Source organism: Manis pentadactyla, chromosome 15, assembly GCF_030020395.1.
Source record: "Manis pentadactyla isolate mManPen7 chromosome 15, mManPen7.hap1, whole genome shotgun sequence".
In the NCBI taxonomy this organism is placed as follows: Eukaryota; Metazoa; Chordata; class Mammalia; order Pholidota; family Manidae; genus Manis; species Manis pentadactyla.
This window is the reverse complement of record NC_080033.1, coordinates 54667606-54683817: the sequence shown is the minus strand read 5'-3', so window position 1 is coordinate 54683817 and position 16212 is coordinate 54667606. Positions and strand designations below refer to the sequence as shown.

The 16212-nt window shown below is 37.4% G+C and overlaps 1 protein-coding gene across 4 annotated transcripts in view; it reads left to right on the top strand.

Annotated features, from left to right (window-relative positions):
* The window catches only part of TERB1 (telomere repeat binding bouquet formation protein 1), an 85001-nt gene that overhangs the window by 1459 nt on the left and 67330 nt on the right, over nucleotides 1–16212 (top strand). For 2 of the 4 annotated variants that reach the window (XM_057492669.1, XM_057492670.1), the window contains exon 2: nucleotides 1514–1622. The exons of 1 other annotated variant lie outside the window; for it this stretch is intronic. In XM_057492669.1, coding sequence (XP_057348652.1) covers nucleotides 1592–1622 — 31 coding nt within the window. In that variant the 5' untranslated portion in view covers nucleotides 1514–1591. Of the gene's footprint in view, nucleotides 1–1374; nucleotides 1434–1513; nucleotides 1623–16212 lie in introns of all 4 variants that reach the window. One more of the 4 variants, XM_057492667.1, reaches the window with a different exon arrangement.

Sequence of the window (16212 nt, the reverse complement as noted above, 5' to 3'; positions counted from 1 at the left end):
CAATTTTAAGACATTTAAATTTGAAATTACCCCTCTTTATTTGAAATATATCTTTTAAAATAGTTATATTAAAAAGCAAAACAGAGTGGTTAATTAAAACAAATAGCCCTTAAACTTAAAGTAGTCCATTTTTTTAAGTCTGTTTTTTAATTATTTTCTTTTGCTAAATCTTTACCTACTTGTTCAAAGGTAATGCACATTTACACATTAGAGAGTTTAATAGAGGATAAGAGTATAGGGACTGACCTTGGATTTTTTTGATTCCCATTCCAGCTCTGGCACTTACTATCTGTTTGAATTTGGGCAAATTGTGTACCCTCTCCTCATCTGTAAAGTTGTAAAGACTAAAAACATAAAATTTAGAAAGTTTATGGAACAGAGCCTAGCTTATGATAGCACTTGCCTAACATTATAAACTCTTATTATAAAAATGGGAAAAATAGAAAACAGTGGAATAAAACACTATAGAACCACCAGCTGAAGACAAGTGTTAGCATTTGCTGTTTTCTGTCTTGTTTTATTTTATGTTTGCCTCTACTTAATTGGGATCATGTTGTAGATAAAAGTTTGAGTATTGCTCTTTTTGATTGACATTGTAATATAAGCATTTTTGCTTACTATTAAACATTTCCGGTAAACATCAGTATGCTGGTAACAATATTGTGTGGATGAACTATAACATACCTAACCATTCCTCTTGTAACAGAATATTAGGTTAAAAAATGGCAAAACATTTGTATAGTACTGTATAAAAAAATTCTCACATTTATTAATTTTTTCTTAGGAATTTCATTTTGAGAATGAGAATGAAAAGGATAATTAAGTATCTTCCTTTAACCATGTAGTGTTGGAGTAAAGAATTTTAGAGTTCTGTAAACCTTGATTTATTGCCCTAAAAGTTAATTAGGATCTGATATATTTTTTCTACATAATCAGTTTAGTATTTTACAGTGAAACATCTGAGAGGCTATGTCAGGGTTGCTAGTTATTTTTAAAATTCTTCTAACAAGTGCTAAATACACAATGATTTAAGGTTAACAGTGGAATACTACATTGTAAAAACGTGGGTTATTAGAAAACTTTTAGTATGAAGCTTAGCTTGTGAAGAGAAATGCAGTTCTAAAGTGTGTGTGTGTGTGTTTTGAACTTTTGATTCATGGAATCTGAATCTGAAATGAAATGCAAACTTACAGGAAAGAAAGGAAGGAAATAGAGCCAGAAGAGGATCAAATAGAGTTGACCAGCCACTTACATATTAACTGAATAAAATGTGTTGAATGCCTGTAGTACTTAAGAATGCCAGATGCATAAATGTATGTCTTCAAATTTAATTCTTGTACCAACTCTGTGAAATAGAGGTTTCCTATTTTATAGATGAGGAAACTGAGCCTCAGAGAACTTAAGCTGTGAACATCCTGTCTCACACACATCTAGTAAGTTTCAGATTTGATCCCTGCTCTTCTGGCCTCAGGAAAACTATTCTTTCCCTATCTCTTTACATTTATAATTCTAGAGCTCTCAAAATTGATTGAAGTTGAGAAAATACCTTTATCTTACAGTTGAAATATACAGAAAAAGAGTACAGACAAGCATGGAAAGTGAGGACACAAAGAAAATACAAGGTGAGAAGTTCATAGATCATATATCTGGAATTAGCTTTATAATATATTTGTGAGATGTGCTGCAGATTTTCTGACAGGATCCAGGAAATGAAAATCATTCAGGAATTTTACATAGGTATTTATTGTGTACCTAGTCTATGCCTGTCACACTGACTTCAGGAACTGAAATTCTAATGGGAAAAAGCATACTCATAATTAGAATACCATATGATAGCTGATTTTATGGAATTATATAGAGAACAATGGAAACCTGAGAGAACCATCATCAAAGTATGCCTGGAGGTACAGATTTCAGAGTTGTCTTCAGAAAAATGAAATTAAATCCATGGATGTGGAGGAGATTAATGAGAGAGGAAATAGTAAAAGAGAAAAGGATGGGAAATAGTGTTCTTTAATGCACACCGTACATAAGGGTTTTGCTCAGGAAGAGAGCCCTCAAAAAAAAAGACGGAGAAACATTTCAGAAAGGTGAATGGAGAGTCAGGAATGGGCTATTTTGGAAATCAGCCTTAGGAGAATGCCTCATGAAAATGATTTGAGAGCGTCAGTGTCAAATGTCCACAGATGATGACTGAATTGTCCAGTGGATTTTGCATTTAGGTCATTTGTTTTATAAACAGCAAATTTAATAGATTTCAGCCATATTGCAGAGACAGTATGATTACTCTTCTTAAAAACTTGACTATGCTAAGTGAACTAAGAGAAAGACATAAACAATATGAGTTCAGTTATATGTGGAATCTAAAAAACAAAACCAGACTCAGATTCAGGACAGACCGATGGTTGCCAGAAGAGTTGGGTGGGTGGGTTGATGTATGGGCAAAATGGATGAAGGGGATCAAGAGCCACAAACTCTCATTTATACAATAAATAACTTGTGGGCATTTATGTATAGCATAGGGAATATAGTCAATATTATATTAACTTTGTTTAGTGACAGATGGTAATTAGACTGCTACGGTGATGATTTCACAATGTATAGGAATGTCAGATCACTATGTTATACACCTGAAATGAGTATGATATTGTACTTCAGTTATAGTTCAATTAAATAAAAAGCTTGACGGAAGACAAATGGCGGTAGCTACAAGGAGGTTGTAATGTTAAGGGAAACTTAAAAGAGGCCTAGAGACAAAATAATATATGAAGAAGGAATGGGGATACTGGAGGAAAAGATTGAAGAAATTGGAAAAATGGGGATAATTTTAGATGCCCCTCTTAGACCACTTATCACACTGTAGGAATTACATCTTTCTCTGGTCCATCACCAGATTGTGAGTTCCTTGGAATCAGAATCCCCATCTGGTACAGAGTGAATGCATAGTAGACATTCTGTAAAGATTTGTTAAATGAGTAGATTTTTTAAAACATGTACCTATAATAGTGCCTTTTGACTTACATGTGAGAGAAATCCAACTCAAACTAATTTAAGTAAAAAAGGAAATATATCAGTTATACAATTGGGAAACCTAGAACTATCAAGAAAAGGTCTCCAAAGAAACTGACAAGATGGAGGAGGGAAATCTTTCTGGGCAGGGAAAAATCGCCACTGAACATAGTCACTGTAGGGTCCCAGAACATGGGTGAATGGATTAACCATGAGCAGGAAGGGAGCTAGATACCTGTTCTGATACTGTAGAGGAAGAGATAAGAATGGGTGTAGCTGTAGATATTCTGCAGGCATTCTATGTTGTGGAAAGTGTTTCAGGAATTCTGTGAGGCCTAACATCTGTTTCTTTTTGACTAAGGGCTTATCCTGGCATTTGCAATCTGCTTTGACCAGAGAGCAAGGCAAACCAGAGATGCCAGATAATGGCCCTTTCCCTGGGAACAGCCCTAAAAAGTGACTGATGGGAGTTGATGGACAGGTACTCTTTAGCCTTTGACTGGGATGATCCTGAGATACATGGCTCTACCTTGGCTCCCAGAGTTTCCTAGTAGGCTTAAGCTCCAGTTACCCATAATAATAATTTGCTTCTCTCTGCCTTCCCTTTCCTATTGCATCTTTTCAAAAAGCTTTGTGCACTCAAATCCTGGTCTCTAGGTCTAGTTCCAGGGAAATCCAAATTAAAACGTAAAGTGAAAGCGAGGGGATGTGGGGTTGGGTTGGAGGTTTGAAGAGAGTCAAAGATTGGAATAGCAGTTGAGGAAAATGGGATAGGAAGCAGAAAGGAATGGGGGAGATACAGCTGACCTCATGGGATTGCTGAGTAAAGTTGGAGGATGTAACTTGGAATGCATACCAAATATTTTTAAATGCGTAATTGCTTGTTTTTGTTTTTCCTTTAAAGAGCAGAGAAAGGAAAGTGTTTTTGAGTCATGTTTAGGATCATAGGACATGGCTAGTGGAAGGACAGAGGATCCAAGGAATCCTAGCAAATAATGGCTGAAGTGAAGAATCATGGGATCTGGGATGAATAGGGAAGAAGTGAATCTAGAAGACTTGGAGAACAGGAGATCAGAGATTTTTGAGGTCAAGGAGTAAATAGGAATAAGAAAGTGAGACAGTTGAAAGAATTAGGGGTCATGACTCCAAAAGTGAAATACCAGTGTTGAAAATTTCACTGGTAGAGCTGCTCTGATTAATGACGGGTCCAAAATTTGGCCTTGGACATGAATAGCCAAATTTACATACAGTTTGAAATATGGAAAGGAGAAAAAATGTCTCTTTCCCAGCATCCATATCAATCACCCAAAAGAATTGTGATTGGAGTCACTTTGGTCATTTGCAAAGCATACCAATAATTTGTTTTCTTAATATGTAATAAGTTTATTAATATATAATTGACATATCACACAGTTCACACATTTAATGTATACAATTCAGTTGTTTTTAGTATATTCACAGCATTGTGTAACCATCACCACAATCAATTTTAGGACATTTTCATCACCTCCAAAGAAGCCCTGTATCCTTTAGCAGTCATCTCTGCCCCAACCCTAGGCAACCACTAATATGTTTTCTGTCTCTAGATTTGCCTATTCTGGACATTTCATATAAATGGAATCCTTCAGTATGTGGGCTTTTGTGACTGGCAGCTTTCACTTAGCATAATATTTTCAAGGATCATCCATGTTGTATTAGTATCTTCATTTTCTTTTTGTTGATGAATAGTATTCCATTGAGTGGATATATCATATTTTATATATTCATTCAAGAGTTAAGGACATTTGATTCTACTGTTTGGTTATTATGAGTAATGCTGCTATTAACATTCATATACAAGTTTTTGTGTGGACATGTTTTCTTCTCTTGGGCTATATCTAGGAATGGAATTGCCAAGTCTATGGGAAATTTATGTTTAACCTCAGAAACTACTAGACTGTTTGCTAAAGTGGCTATACCATTTTACATTCCTACAACAATGTATAAGGGCTCTAGTTTCTTGAAATCTTTGATTAACACTTGTTATAATCTGTCTTTTTTATTATAGCCATCCTAGTGCATGTGAAGTGGAATCTTGTGGTTTTGATTTGCAGTTCCCTAATGACTAACAATGTTGATATAACTTATTGACCGTTTATATATCTTCTTTGGAGAAATGTCTATTCAAATCCTTTGCATGCTTTTTAATTGGGTTGTCTTTTTTTTATTATTGAGTTTTAAGAGTTCTTTGTACATTCTGAACACAAGCCCCTTACTGGGTACATAATTTGTAGGTATAGTTCTCTAATCTGTGAGTTGTCTTTTCACATTCTTGATGATATCTTTTGAAGCCCCCAAATTTCAGTTTTAAGTCCAGTTTATCTAATTTTCTTCTATTGCTTGTGCTTTTGGTATTGTACACACTTCAATTTCTGTTTGCTTGTTCATTTTCTTCAGGAATTATTGAAAGAACTATGTTGCATAGCCTGGAAAAGATAAATTAAGTTGTAGATGTTAGTAGGTGTTTGGCTAGAAAGGAAGGGATTATAATAAGAAATACCAAAGTATGAGAAGGGAGTACACAGGGACTAGAGGAGTGCATAAAGAAGTTTCTTGCACTTTTCAGTTGTGCCTAGAATTGAAAATCACCATGTCCCATCAAAATTACTGTTTGGGATATTGTTGAGTGGCTTATTGATATCCATACAGTCAAACTAAACTTCTTACAGTTTCTTTTTTGTTAAATTTGCATCTCCTTTATTACAGCTGAGATTTTTTCCAGCTTTATTGAGATATAATTGACATAAAACATTGTATAAATTTAAGGTGTACTACATAACAATTTGATACACATACACATTGGGAAGTGATAACCACAGTAAGGTCCATTAATACCTCTGTCACCTCACATGATTACTTACCTATTTGTGTGTGTGGCATGGTGAGAACTCTGAAGATCCGCTCTTAGCAACTTGTAAGTATACAATGTGGTATTGTTAACTTCAGTAACAATGCTGTCATTAAATTCCCCAGAACTCTTTTTTAACTTTTATTTTTATTAAGGTATCATTGAAATACACTCTTATGAAGGTTTCCCAAGAAAAGCAATGTGGTTGCTACATTCACACTTATTATCGAGTCCCACCCCACACCCCATTGCAGTCACTGTCCATCATTGTAGTAAGATGCCACAGAGTCCCTACTTGTCTTCTCCATGCTAAACTGTGACCCCCCCCACATACTGTGTGCACTAATCATAATACCCCTCAGTCCCCTTCTCCCTCCCTCCCCACCTGCCCTCTCCCACCCCTCCCCTTTGGTAACTGCTAGTCCCTTTTTTTTTTTGAAATTCTTTAATTTTTAAAATTTTGGTATCATTAATCTATAATTACATGAGCAACATTATGGTTACTAGACTCCCCCCCACTATTTTATTTTTTTGATTTTTTTATTTTGATATCATTAATGTACTTGAACAAAATTATGGTTACTAGACTCCCGCCATTATCAAGTCCCCCCAACATACCCCATTACAGTCACTGTCCATCAGTGTAGTAAGATGCTATAGAATCATTACTTGTCTTCTCTGTATATACTGCCTTTCCCGTGTCTCTCCACCTACATTATGTGTGCTAATCGTAATGCCCCATTTTCCCCCTTATCCCTCCCTCCCTTCCCACCTACCCTCCCCAATCCCTTTCCCCTTGGTAACTGTTAGTCCATTCTTGGGTTCTGTGAGTCTGCTGCTGTTTTGTTCCTTCAGTTTTTTCTTTGTTCTTAGAGTCCACAGATGAGTGAAATTATTTGATACTTATCTCTCTTTGCCTAACTTATTTCACTGAGCATAATACTCTCTAGCTCCATCCATGTTGTTGCAATGGTAGGATTTGTTTTCTTCTTATGGCTGAATAATATTCCATTGTGTATATGTACCACATCTTTATCCATTCATCTACTGATGGACATTTAGGTTGCTTCCATTTCTTTGCTGTTGTAAATAGTGCTGCAGTAAACATAGGAGTTCATATGTCTTTTTCAAACTGGGTTGCTGCATTCTTAGGGTAAATTCCTAGGAGTGGAATTCCTGGGTCAAATAGTATTTCTATTTTTAGTTTTTTGAGGAACCTCTGTACTGCTTTCCACAATGGTTGAACTAGTTTACATTCCCACCAGCAGTGTAGGAGGGTTGCCCTTTCTCCACATCCTCACCAACATTTGTTGTTGTTTGTCTTTTGGTTGTTGGCCATCCTAACTGGAGTGAGGTGATATCTTATTGTGGTTTTAATCTGCATTTCTCTGATGATTAGGGGTGTGGAGCATCTTTTCATGTGTCTGTTGGCCATCTGAATTTCTTCTTTGGAGAAGTGTCTGTTCAGCTCCTCTGCCCATTTTTTAATTGGCTTATTTGCTTTCTGTTTGTCGAAGTGCATGAGCTCTGTATATAATTTGAATGTCAACCCCTTATCAGATATTAGACTCCCCCCATTATCAAGTCACCACCACATACCCCATTTACAGTCACTGTCCATCAGCGTAGTAAGATGCTATAGATTCACTACTTGTCTTCTCTATGCTGTACTGCCTTCCCCGTGCCCCCTACCTACATTATGTGTGCTAATCATAATGCCCCCTTTTCCCCTTATCCCTCCCTTCCCACCCATCCTCCCCAGTCCCTTTCCCTTTGGAAACTGTTAGTCCATTCTTGGGTTCTATGAGTCTGCTGCTATTTTGTTTCCTTAGTTTTTGCTTTGTTCTTACATGGCACAGATGAGTGAAATCATTTCATACTTGTCTTTCTCTACCTGGCTTATTTCACTGAGCGTAATACCCTCTAGCTCCATCCATGTTGTTACAAATGGTAGTATTTATTTTCTTATTATGGCTGAATAATATTCTATTGTGTATATATACCACATCTTCTTTATCCATTCATCTACTGATTGACACTTAGGTTGCTTCCATTTCTTGGCTATTGTAAATAATACTGCAATAAATATAGGGGTACATATGTCTTTTTCAAACTGGGCTCCTGCATTCTTAGGATAAATTCCTAGGAGTAAAATTCCTGGGTCAAATGGTATTTCTATTTTTAGTTTTTTGAGGAACCTCCATACTGCTTTCCATAATAGTTGAACAGTTTATATTCCTACCAGCAGTGTAGGAGGGTTCCCCTTTCTCCACATCCTTGCCAACATTTGTTGTCTGTCTTTTGGATGGTGGCCATCCTAGGTGGTGTGAGGTGATAGCTCATTGTGGTTTTAATTTGCATTTCTCTGATGATTAGCGATGTTGATCATCTTTTCATGTGTCTTTTGGTCATCTGAATTTCTTCTTTAGAAAAGTGTCTGTTAAGATCCTCTGCCCATTTTTTAATTGGCTTATTTGCTTTTTGTTTGTTGACATGCATGAGCTCTTTATATATTTTGGATGTCAACCCCTTATCAGATATGTCATTTATGAATACATTCTCCCATACTGTAGGATGCCTTTTTCTACTGGTGGTGTCCTGTGCCGTTCAGAAGGTTTTTAATTTGATAGAGTCCCACTTATTCATTTTTGCTTTTGTTTCCCTTGCCTGGGGAGATATGTTCATGAAGAAGTTGCTCATGTTTATGTCCAAGAGAGTTTTGCCTGTGTTTTCTCCTAAGAGTTTTGTGGTTTCATGACTTACATTCAGGTCTTTGATCCATTTCGAGTTTACTTTTGTGTATGGATTTAGGCAGTAATCCAGTTTCATTCTCTTACATGTAGCTGTCCAGTTTTGTGAACACCAGTTGTTGAAGAGGCTATCATTTCCCCATTGTGTGTCCATGGCTCCTTTATCGTATATTAATTGACCATATATGCTTGGGTTAATATCTGGACTCTCTATTCTGTTGCACTCATTTATGGGTCTGTTTTTGTGCCAGTACCAAATTGTCTTGATTACTGTGGCTTTTTAGTAGAGCTTGATGTTTGGAAGCGAGATCCTCGCTGCTTTATTCTTCCTTCTCAGGATTGCTTTGGCTATTTGGAGTCTTTTGTGGTTCCATATGAATTTTTGAACCATTTGTTCCAGTTCACTGAAGAATGCTGTTGGTATTTTGATAGGGATTGCATTGAACTGTAGATTGCTTTAGGCAGGATGGCGGCCATTTTTTTTTTTTTTTTTTTTTTTAATAATTATTTTTTATTGAAGGGTAGTTGACACACAGTATTACATTACATGAGTTTCAAGTGTACAACACAGTGGTAGAACATTTATATACATAATTCTAGGTTCCAGCTATCACCCTACCAGGCTGTTACAATATCTTGACTATATTCCTTATGCTATACATTACATCCCGGTTACTAATTTATTTTACCATTGGAAGTCTGTCCTTTTTTTTTTTTTTTTTTTTGTGAGGGCATCTCTCATATTTATTGATCAAATGGTTGTTAACGACAATAAAATTCTGTATAGGGGAGTCAATGCTCAATGCACAATCATTATTCCACCCCAAGCCTAATTTTTGTCAGTCTCCAATCTTCTGAGGCATAACAAACAAGTTTTTACATGTAGAACAAATTCTTACATAATGAATAAGTTACATAGTGAACAGTACAAGGGCAGTCATCACAGAAACTTTCGGTTTTGCTCATGCATTATGAACTATAAACAGTCAGTTCAAATATGAATACTCATTTGGTTTTTATACTTGATTTATATGTGGATACCACATTTCTCTCTTTATTATTATTATTTTTAATAAAATGCTGAAGTGGTAGGTAGATACAAGATAAAGGTAGAAAACATAGTTTAGTGTTGTAAGAGAGCACATGTAGATGATCAGGTGTGTGCCTGTAGACTATGTGTTAATCCAAGCTAGACCAGGGCAATAAAACATCCACGTATGCAGAAGATTTCTCTCAGAACGGGGGGGTGAGGTTCTAAGCCTCACCTCTGTTGATCCCCAATTTCTCACCTGATGGCCCCCCTGCGACTGTGCCTGTCTTAGGTTGTTCCTCCCTTGAGGAATCTTACCCGTCTCTGGCTAACCAGTCATCTTCCGGGGCCATACAGGGAAATGTGAAGTTGGTAAGTGAGAGAGAAGCCTTATTGTTTGAAAAGGTTAGCTTTTTACTTCTTTGCATATTTATGCCCTGTGGCTTCTATGCCCAGCATTTGTCTTGAGGTATCTTTACCACTTGGAAGAATTATGATACTCGGTAAATTTGATATGAGGCACGAATTCTATTTAAGGGTTGTAATTAGGAAGGAAGAAGAAAAGCTATAGAAGTAGCAGGCGGAAGAAAACATGGGAAGATTGATTATTTCTTTGATATATCTTCTTGTAGAGTAACTTCAGCATGTATAGGTTTTAAGCTACTACTTAAATTGCACACACACATTAACATAATAGGAGTATAGTTACATAACCAAAGCATATCTGTAATTACCAGCCATCTGCAGTGTAACCAAGAAAACCAGTTAGGCACCTTAGGCATTTGTGAAAACTTATCTATGATATGGTGGATATTGTCCAAATGAACTTGAACAGTCTGAGAGAAATCAGACAAATTAAAACAACCCATTCCTGGGGACTGTTCACATGCCATATGTTCTTTTAACAATAAATAGTTTGTAGTTGTAAGACTTTGGAGCGCTACAATTTGCACTTCTCCAAATTCTTGGTTGAGTTCCAACAGTATAGATCCAGTCCAATTTTGTTGTTTTACTGTATGCACAGGCCAGCTTAGATATCTCCTTCCTCATTCCCATGGCAGGTCCAGGAACTGGTGGGATGAGTGCATCTACAGCTGTAGCAGTGCGTGGATCTTTGTTGGGTTTTTTGATGATCATCTTCTGGCATGAGTCTTCCAGAGGGTGCAGATGTTGGAAGTTCTTTTTCATATCGTATCTTAGTTCATTTTCGGGGTAGCCCAATTAGGCTTTGATCCTCTGTATAAACACAAACAGACCCTTTGCCTACACTTTTATATGCCCTTTATACCCTTGTGTAGAACTCGTTGGAGGTTACCACACAGGAACTGCCCTTTTTTTTTTTTTTTTTTTTGCTATCACTAATCTACACTTACATGACGAATATTATGTTTACTAGGCTCTCCCCTATACCAGGTCTCCCCTATAAACCCCTTTACAGTCACTGTCCATCAGCATAGCAAAATGTTGTAGAATCACTACTTGCCTTCTCTGTGTTGTACAGCCCTCCCTTTTCTCCTACCCCCCCATGCATGTTAATCTTAATACCCCCCTACTTCTCCCCCCCTTATCCCTCCCTACCCACCCATCCTCCCCAGTCCCTTTCCCTTTGGTACCTGTTAGTCCATTCTTGAGTTCTGTGATTCTGCTGCTGTTTTGTTCCTTCAGTTTTTCCTTTGTTCTTATATTCCACAGATAAGTGAAATCATTTGGTATTTCTCTTTCTCCGCTTGGCTTGTTTCACTGAGCATAATACCCTCCAGCTCCATCCATGTTGCTGCAAATGATTGGATTTGCCCTTTTCTTATAGCTGAGTAGTATTCCATTGTGTATATGTACCACATCTTCTTTATCCATTCATCTATTGATGGACATTTAGGTTGCTTCCAATTCTTGGCTATTGTAAATAGTGCTGCAATAAACATAGGGGTGCATCTGTCTTTCTCAAACTTGATTGCTGCATTCTTAGGGTAAATTCCTAGGAGTGGAATTCCTGGGTCAAATGGTAAGTCTGTTTTGAGCATTTTGATGTACCTCCATACTGCTTTCCACAATGGTTGAACTAACTTACATTCCCACCAGCAGTGTAGGAGGGTTCCCCTTTCTCCACAGCCTCGCCAACATTTGTTGTTGTTTGTCTTTTGGATGGCAGCCATCCTTACTGGTGTGAGGTGATACCTCATTGTAGTTTTAATTTGCATTTCTCTGATAATTAGCGATGTGGAGCATCTTTTCATGTGTCTGTTGGCCATCTGTATTTCTTTTTTGGAGAACTGTCTGTTCAGTTCCTCTGCCCATTTTTTAATTGGGTTATTTGTTTTTTGTTTGTTGAGGCGTGAGAGCTCCTTATATATTCTGGACGTCAAGCCTTTATCGGATGTGTCATTTTCAAATATATTCTCCCATACTGTAGGGATCCTTCTTGTTCTATTGATGGTGTCTTTTGCTGTACAGAAGCTTTTCAGCTTAATATAGTCCCACTTACTCATTTTTGCTGTTGTTTTCCTTGCCCGGGGAGATATGTTCAAGAAGAGGTCACTCATGTTTATGTCTAAGAGGTTTTCGCCTATGTTTTCTTCCAAGAGTTTAATGGTTTCATGGCTTACATTCAGGTCTTTGATCCATTTTGAGTTTACTTTTGTATATGGGGTTAGACAATGGTCCAGTTTCATTCTCCTACATGTAGCTGTCCAGTTTTGCCAGCACCACCTGTTGAAGAGACTGTCATTTCGCCATTGTATGTCCATGGCTCCTTTATCAAATATTAATTGACCATATATGTCTGGGTTAATGTCTGGATTCTCTAGTCTGTTCCATTGGTCTGTGGCTCTGCTCTTGTGCCAGTACCAAATTGTCTTGATTACTATGGCTTTATAGTAGAGCTTGAAGTTGGGGAGTGAGATCCCCCCTACTTTATTCTTCTTTCTCAGGATTGCTTTGGCTATTCGGGGTCTTTGGTGTTTCCATATGAATTTTTGAATTATTTGTTCCAGTTCATTGAAGAATGTTGCTGGTAGTTTCATAGGGATTGCATCAAATCTGTATATTGCTTTGGGCAGGATGGCCATTTTAACGATATTAATTCTTCCTAGCCACGAGCATGGGATGAGTTTCCATCTGTTAGTGTCCCCTTTAATTTCTCTTAAGAGTGACTTGTAGTTTTCAGAGTATAAGTCTTTCACTTCTTTGGTTAGGTTTATTCCTAGGTATTTTATTTTTTTTGATGCAATTGTGAATGGAGTTGTTTTCCTGATTTCTCTCTCTGTTGGTTCATTGTTAGTATATAGGAAAGCCACAGATTTCTGTGTGTTGATTTTGTATCCTGCAACTTTGCTGTATTCCGATATCAGTTCTAGTAGTTTTGGGGTGGAGTCTTTAGGGTTTTTTATGTACAGTATCATGTCATCTGCAAATAGTGACAGTTTAACTTCTTCTTTACCAATCTGGATTCCTTGTATTTCTTTATTTTGTCTGATTGCTGTGGCTAGGACCTCCAGTACTATGTTAAATAACAGTGGAGAGAGTGGGCATCCCTGTCTAGTTCCCGATCTCAGAGGAAATGCTTTCAGCTTCTCGCTGTTCAATATAATGTTGGCTGTGGGTTTATCATAGATGGCCTTTATTATGTTGAGGTACTTGCCCTCTATTCCCATTTTGCTGAGAGTTTTTAACATGAATGGATGTTGAACTTTGTCAAATGCTTTTTCAGCATCTATGGAGATGATCATGTGGTTTTTGTCTTTCTTTTTGTTGATGTGGTGGATGATGTTGATGGACTTTCGAATGTTGTACCATCCTTGCATCCCTGGAATGAATCCCACTTGGTCATGGTGTATGATCCTTTTGATGTATTTTTGAATTCGGTTTGCTAATATTTTGTTGAGTATTTTTGCATCTACGTTCATCAGGGATATTGGTCTGTAGTTTTCTTTTTTGGTGGGGTCTTTGCCTGGTTTTGGTATTAGGGTGATGTTAGCTTCATAGAATGAGTTTGGGAGTATCCCCTCCTCCTCTATTTTTTGGAAAACTTTAAGGAGAATGGGTATTATGTCTTCCCTGTATGTCTGATAAAATTCCGAGGTAAATCCATCTGGCCCGGGGGTTTTGTTCTTTGGTAGTTTTTTGATTACCTCTTCAATTTCGTTGCTGGTAATTGGTCTGTTTAGATTTTCTGTTTCTTCCTGGGTCAATCTTGGAAGGTTATATTTTTCTAGGAAGTTGTCCATTTCTCCTAGGTTTCCCAGCTTGTTAGCATATAGGTTTTCATAGTATTCTCCAATAATTCTTTGCATTTCCGTGGGGTCCGTCGTGATTTTTCCTTTCTCGTTTCTGATACTGTTGATTTGTGTTGACTCTCTTTTCTTCTTAATAAGTCTGGCTAGAGGCTTATCTATTTTGTTTATTTTCTCGAAGAACCAGCTCTTGGTTTCATTGATTTTTGCTATTGTTTTATTCTTCTCAATTTTATTTATTTCTTCTCTGATCTTTATTATGTCCCTCCTTCTGCTGACCTTAGGCCTCATCTGTTCTTCTTTTTCCAATTTCGATAATTGTGACATTAGACCATTCATTTGGGATTGCTCTTCCTTTTTTAAATATGCTTGGATTGCTATATACTTTCCTCTTAAGACTGCTTTTGCTGTGTCCCACAGAAGTTGGGGCTTAGTGTTGTTGTTGTCATTTGTTTCCATATATTGCTGGATCTCCATTTTGATTTGGTCATTGATCCATTGATTATTTAGGAGCGTGTTGTTAAGCCTCCATGTGTTCGTGAGCCTCTTTGCTTTCTTTGTACAGTTTATTTCTAGTTTTATGCCTTTGTGGTCTGAAAAGTTGGTTGGTAGGATTTCAATCTTTTGGAATTTTCTGAGGCTCTTTTTGTGGCCTAGTATGTGGTCTATTCTGGAGAATGTTCCATGTGCACTTGAGAAGAATGTATATCCCGCTGCTTTTGGATGTAGAGTTCTATAGATGTCTATTAGGTCCATCTGCTCTACTGTGTTGTTCAGTGCTTCCGTGTCCTTACTTATTTTCTGCCCAGTGGATCTATCCTTTGGGGTGAGTGGTGTGTTGAAGTCTCCTAGAATGAATGCATTGCAATCTATATCCCCCTTTAGTTCTGTTAGTATTTGTTTCACATATGCTGGTGCTCCTGTGTTGGGTGCATATATATTTAGAATGGTTATATCCTCTTGTTTGACTGAGCCCTTTATCATTATGTAGTGTCCTTCTTTATCTCTTGTTACTTTCTTTGTTTTGAAGTCTATTTTGTCTGATATTAGTACTGCAACCCCTGCTTTCTTCTCACTGTTGTTTGCTTGAAATATGTTTTTCCATCCCTTGACTTTTAGTCTGTACATGTCTTTGGGTTTGAGGTGAGTTTCTTGTAAGCAGCATATAGATGGGTCTTGCTTTTTTATCCATTCTGTTACTCTGTGTCTTTTGATTGGTGCATTCAACCCATTAACATTTAGGGTGACTATTGAAAGATATGTACTTATTGCCATTGCAGGCTTTAAATTCGTGGTTACCAAAGGTTCAAGGTTAGCCTCTTTAGTATCTTACTGCCTAACTTAGCTCGCTTATTGAGCTTTTATATACACTGTCTGGAGATTCTTTTCTTCTCTCCCTTCTTGTTCCTCCTCCTCGATTCTTCATATGTTGGGTGTTTTGTGCTGTGCTCTTTCTAGGAGTGCTCCCATCTAGAGCAGTCCCTGTAAGATGTTCTGTAGAGGTGGTTTGTGGAAAGCAAATTCCCTCAGCTTTTGTTTGTCTGGGAATTGTTTAATCCCACCATCATATTTGAATGATAGTCGTGCTGGATACAGTATCCTTGGTTCCAGGCCCTTCTGTTTCATTGTATTAAATATATCATGCCATTCTCTTCTGGCCTGTAGGGTTTCTGTTGAGAAATCTGACGTTAGCCTGATGGGTTTCCCTTTATAGGTGACCTTTTTCTCTCTAGCTGCCTTTAACACTCTTTCCTTGTCCTTGATCTTTGCCATTTTAATTATTATGTGTCTTGGTGTTGCCCTTCTTGGATCCTTTCTGTTGGGGGTTCTGTGTATTTCCGTGGTCTGTTTGATTACTTCCTCCCCCAGTGTGGGGAAGTTTTCAGCAATTATTTCTTCTAAGATACTTTCCATCTCTTTGCCTCTCTCTTCTTCTTCTGGGACCCCTATAATACGGATATTGCTCCTTTTAGATTGGTCACACAGTTCTCTTAATATTGTTTCATTCCTGGAGATCCTTTTGTCTCTCTCTATGTCAGCTTCTATGCGTTCCTGTTCTCTGATTTCAATTCCATCAATGGCCTCTTGCATTCTATCCATTCTGCTTATAAACCCTTCCAGAGTTTGTTTCATTTCTGCGATCTCCTTTCTGGCATCTGTGATCTCTTTCCGGACTTCATCCCATTTTTCTTGCGTATTTCTCTGCATCTCTGTCAGCATGTTTATGATTCTTATTTTGAATTCTTTGTCAGGAAGACTGGTTAGGTCTGTCTCCTTCTCTGGTGTTGTCTCTGTGATCTTTGTCTG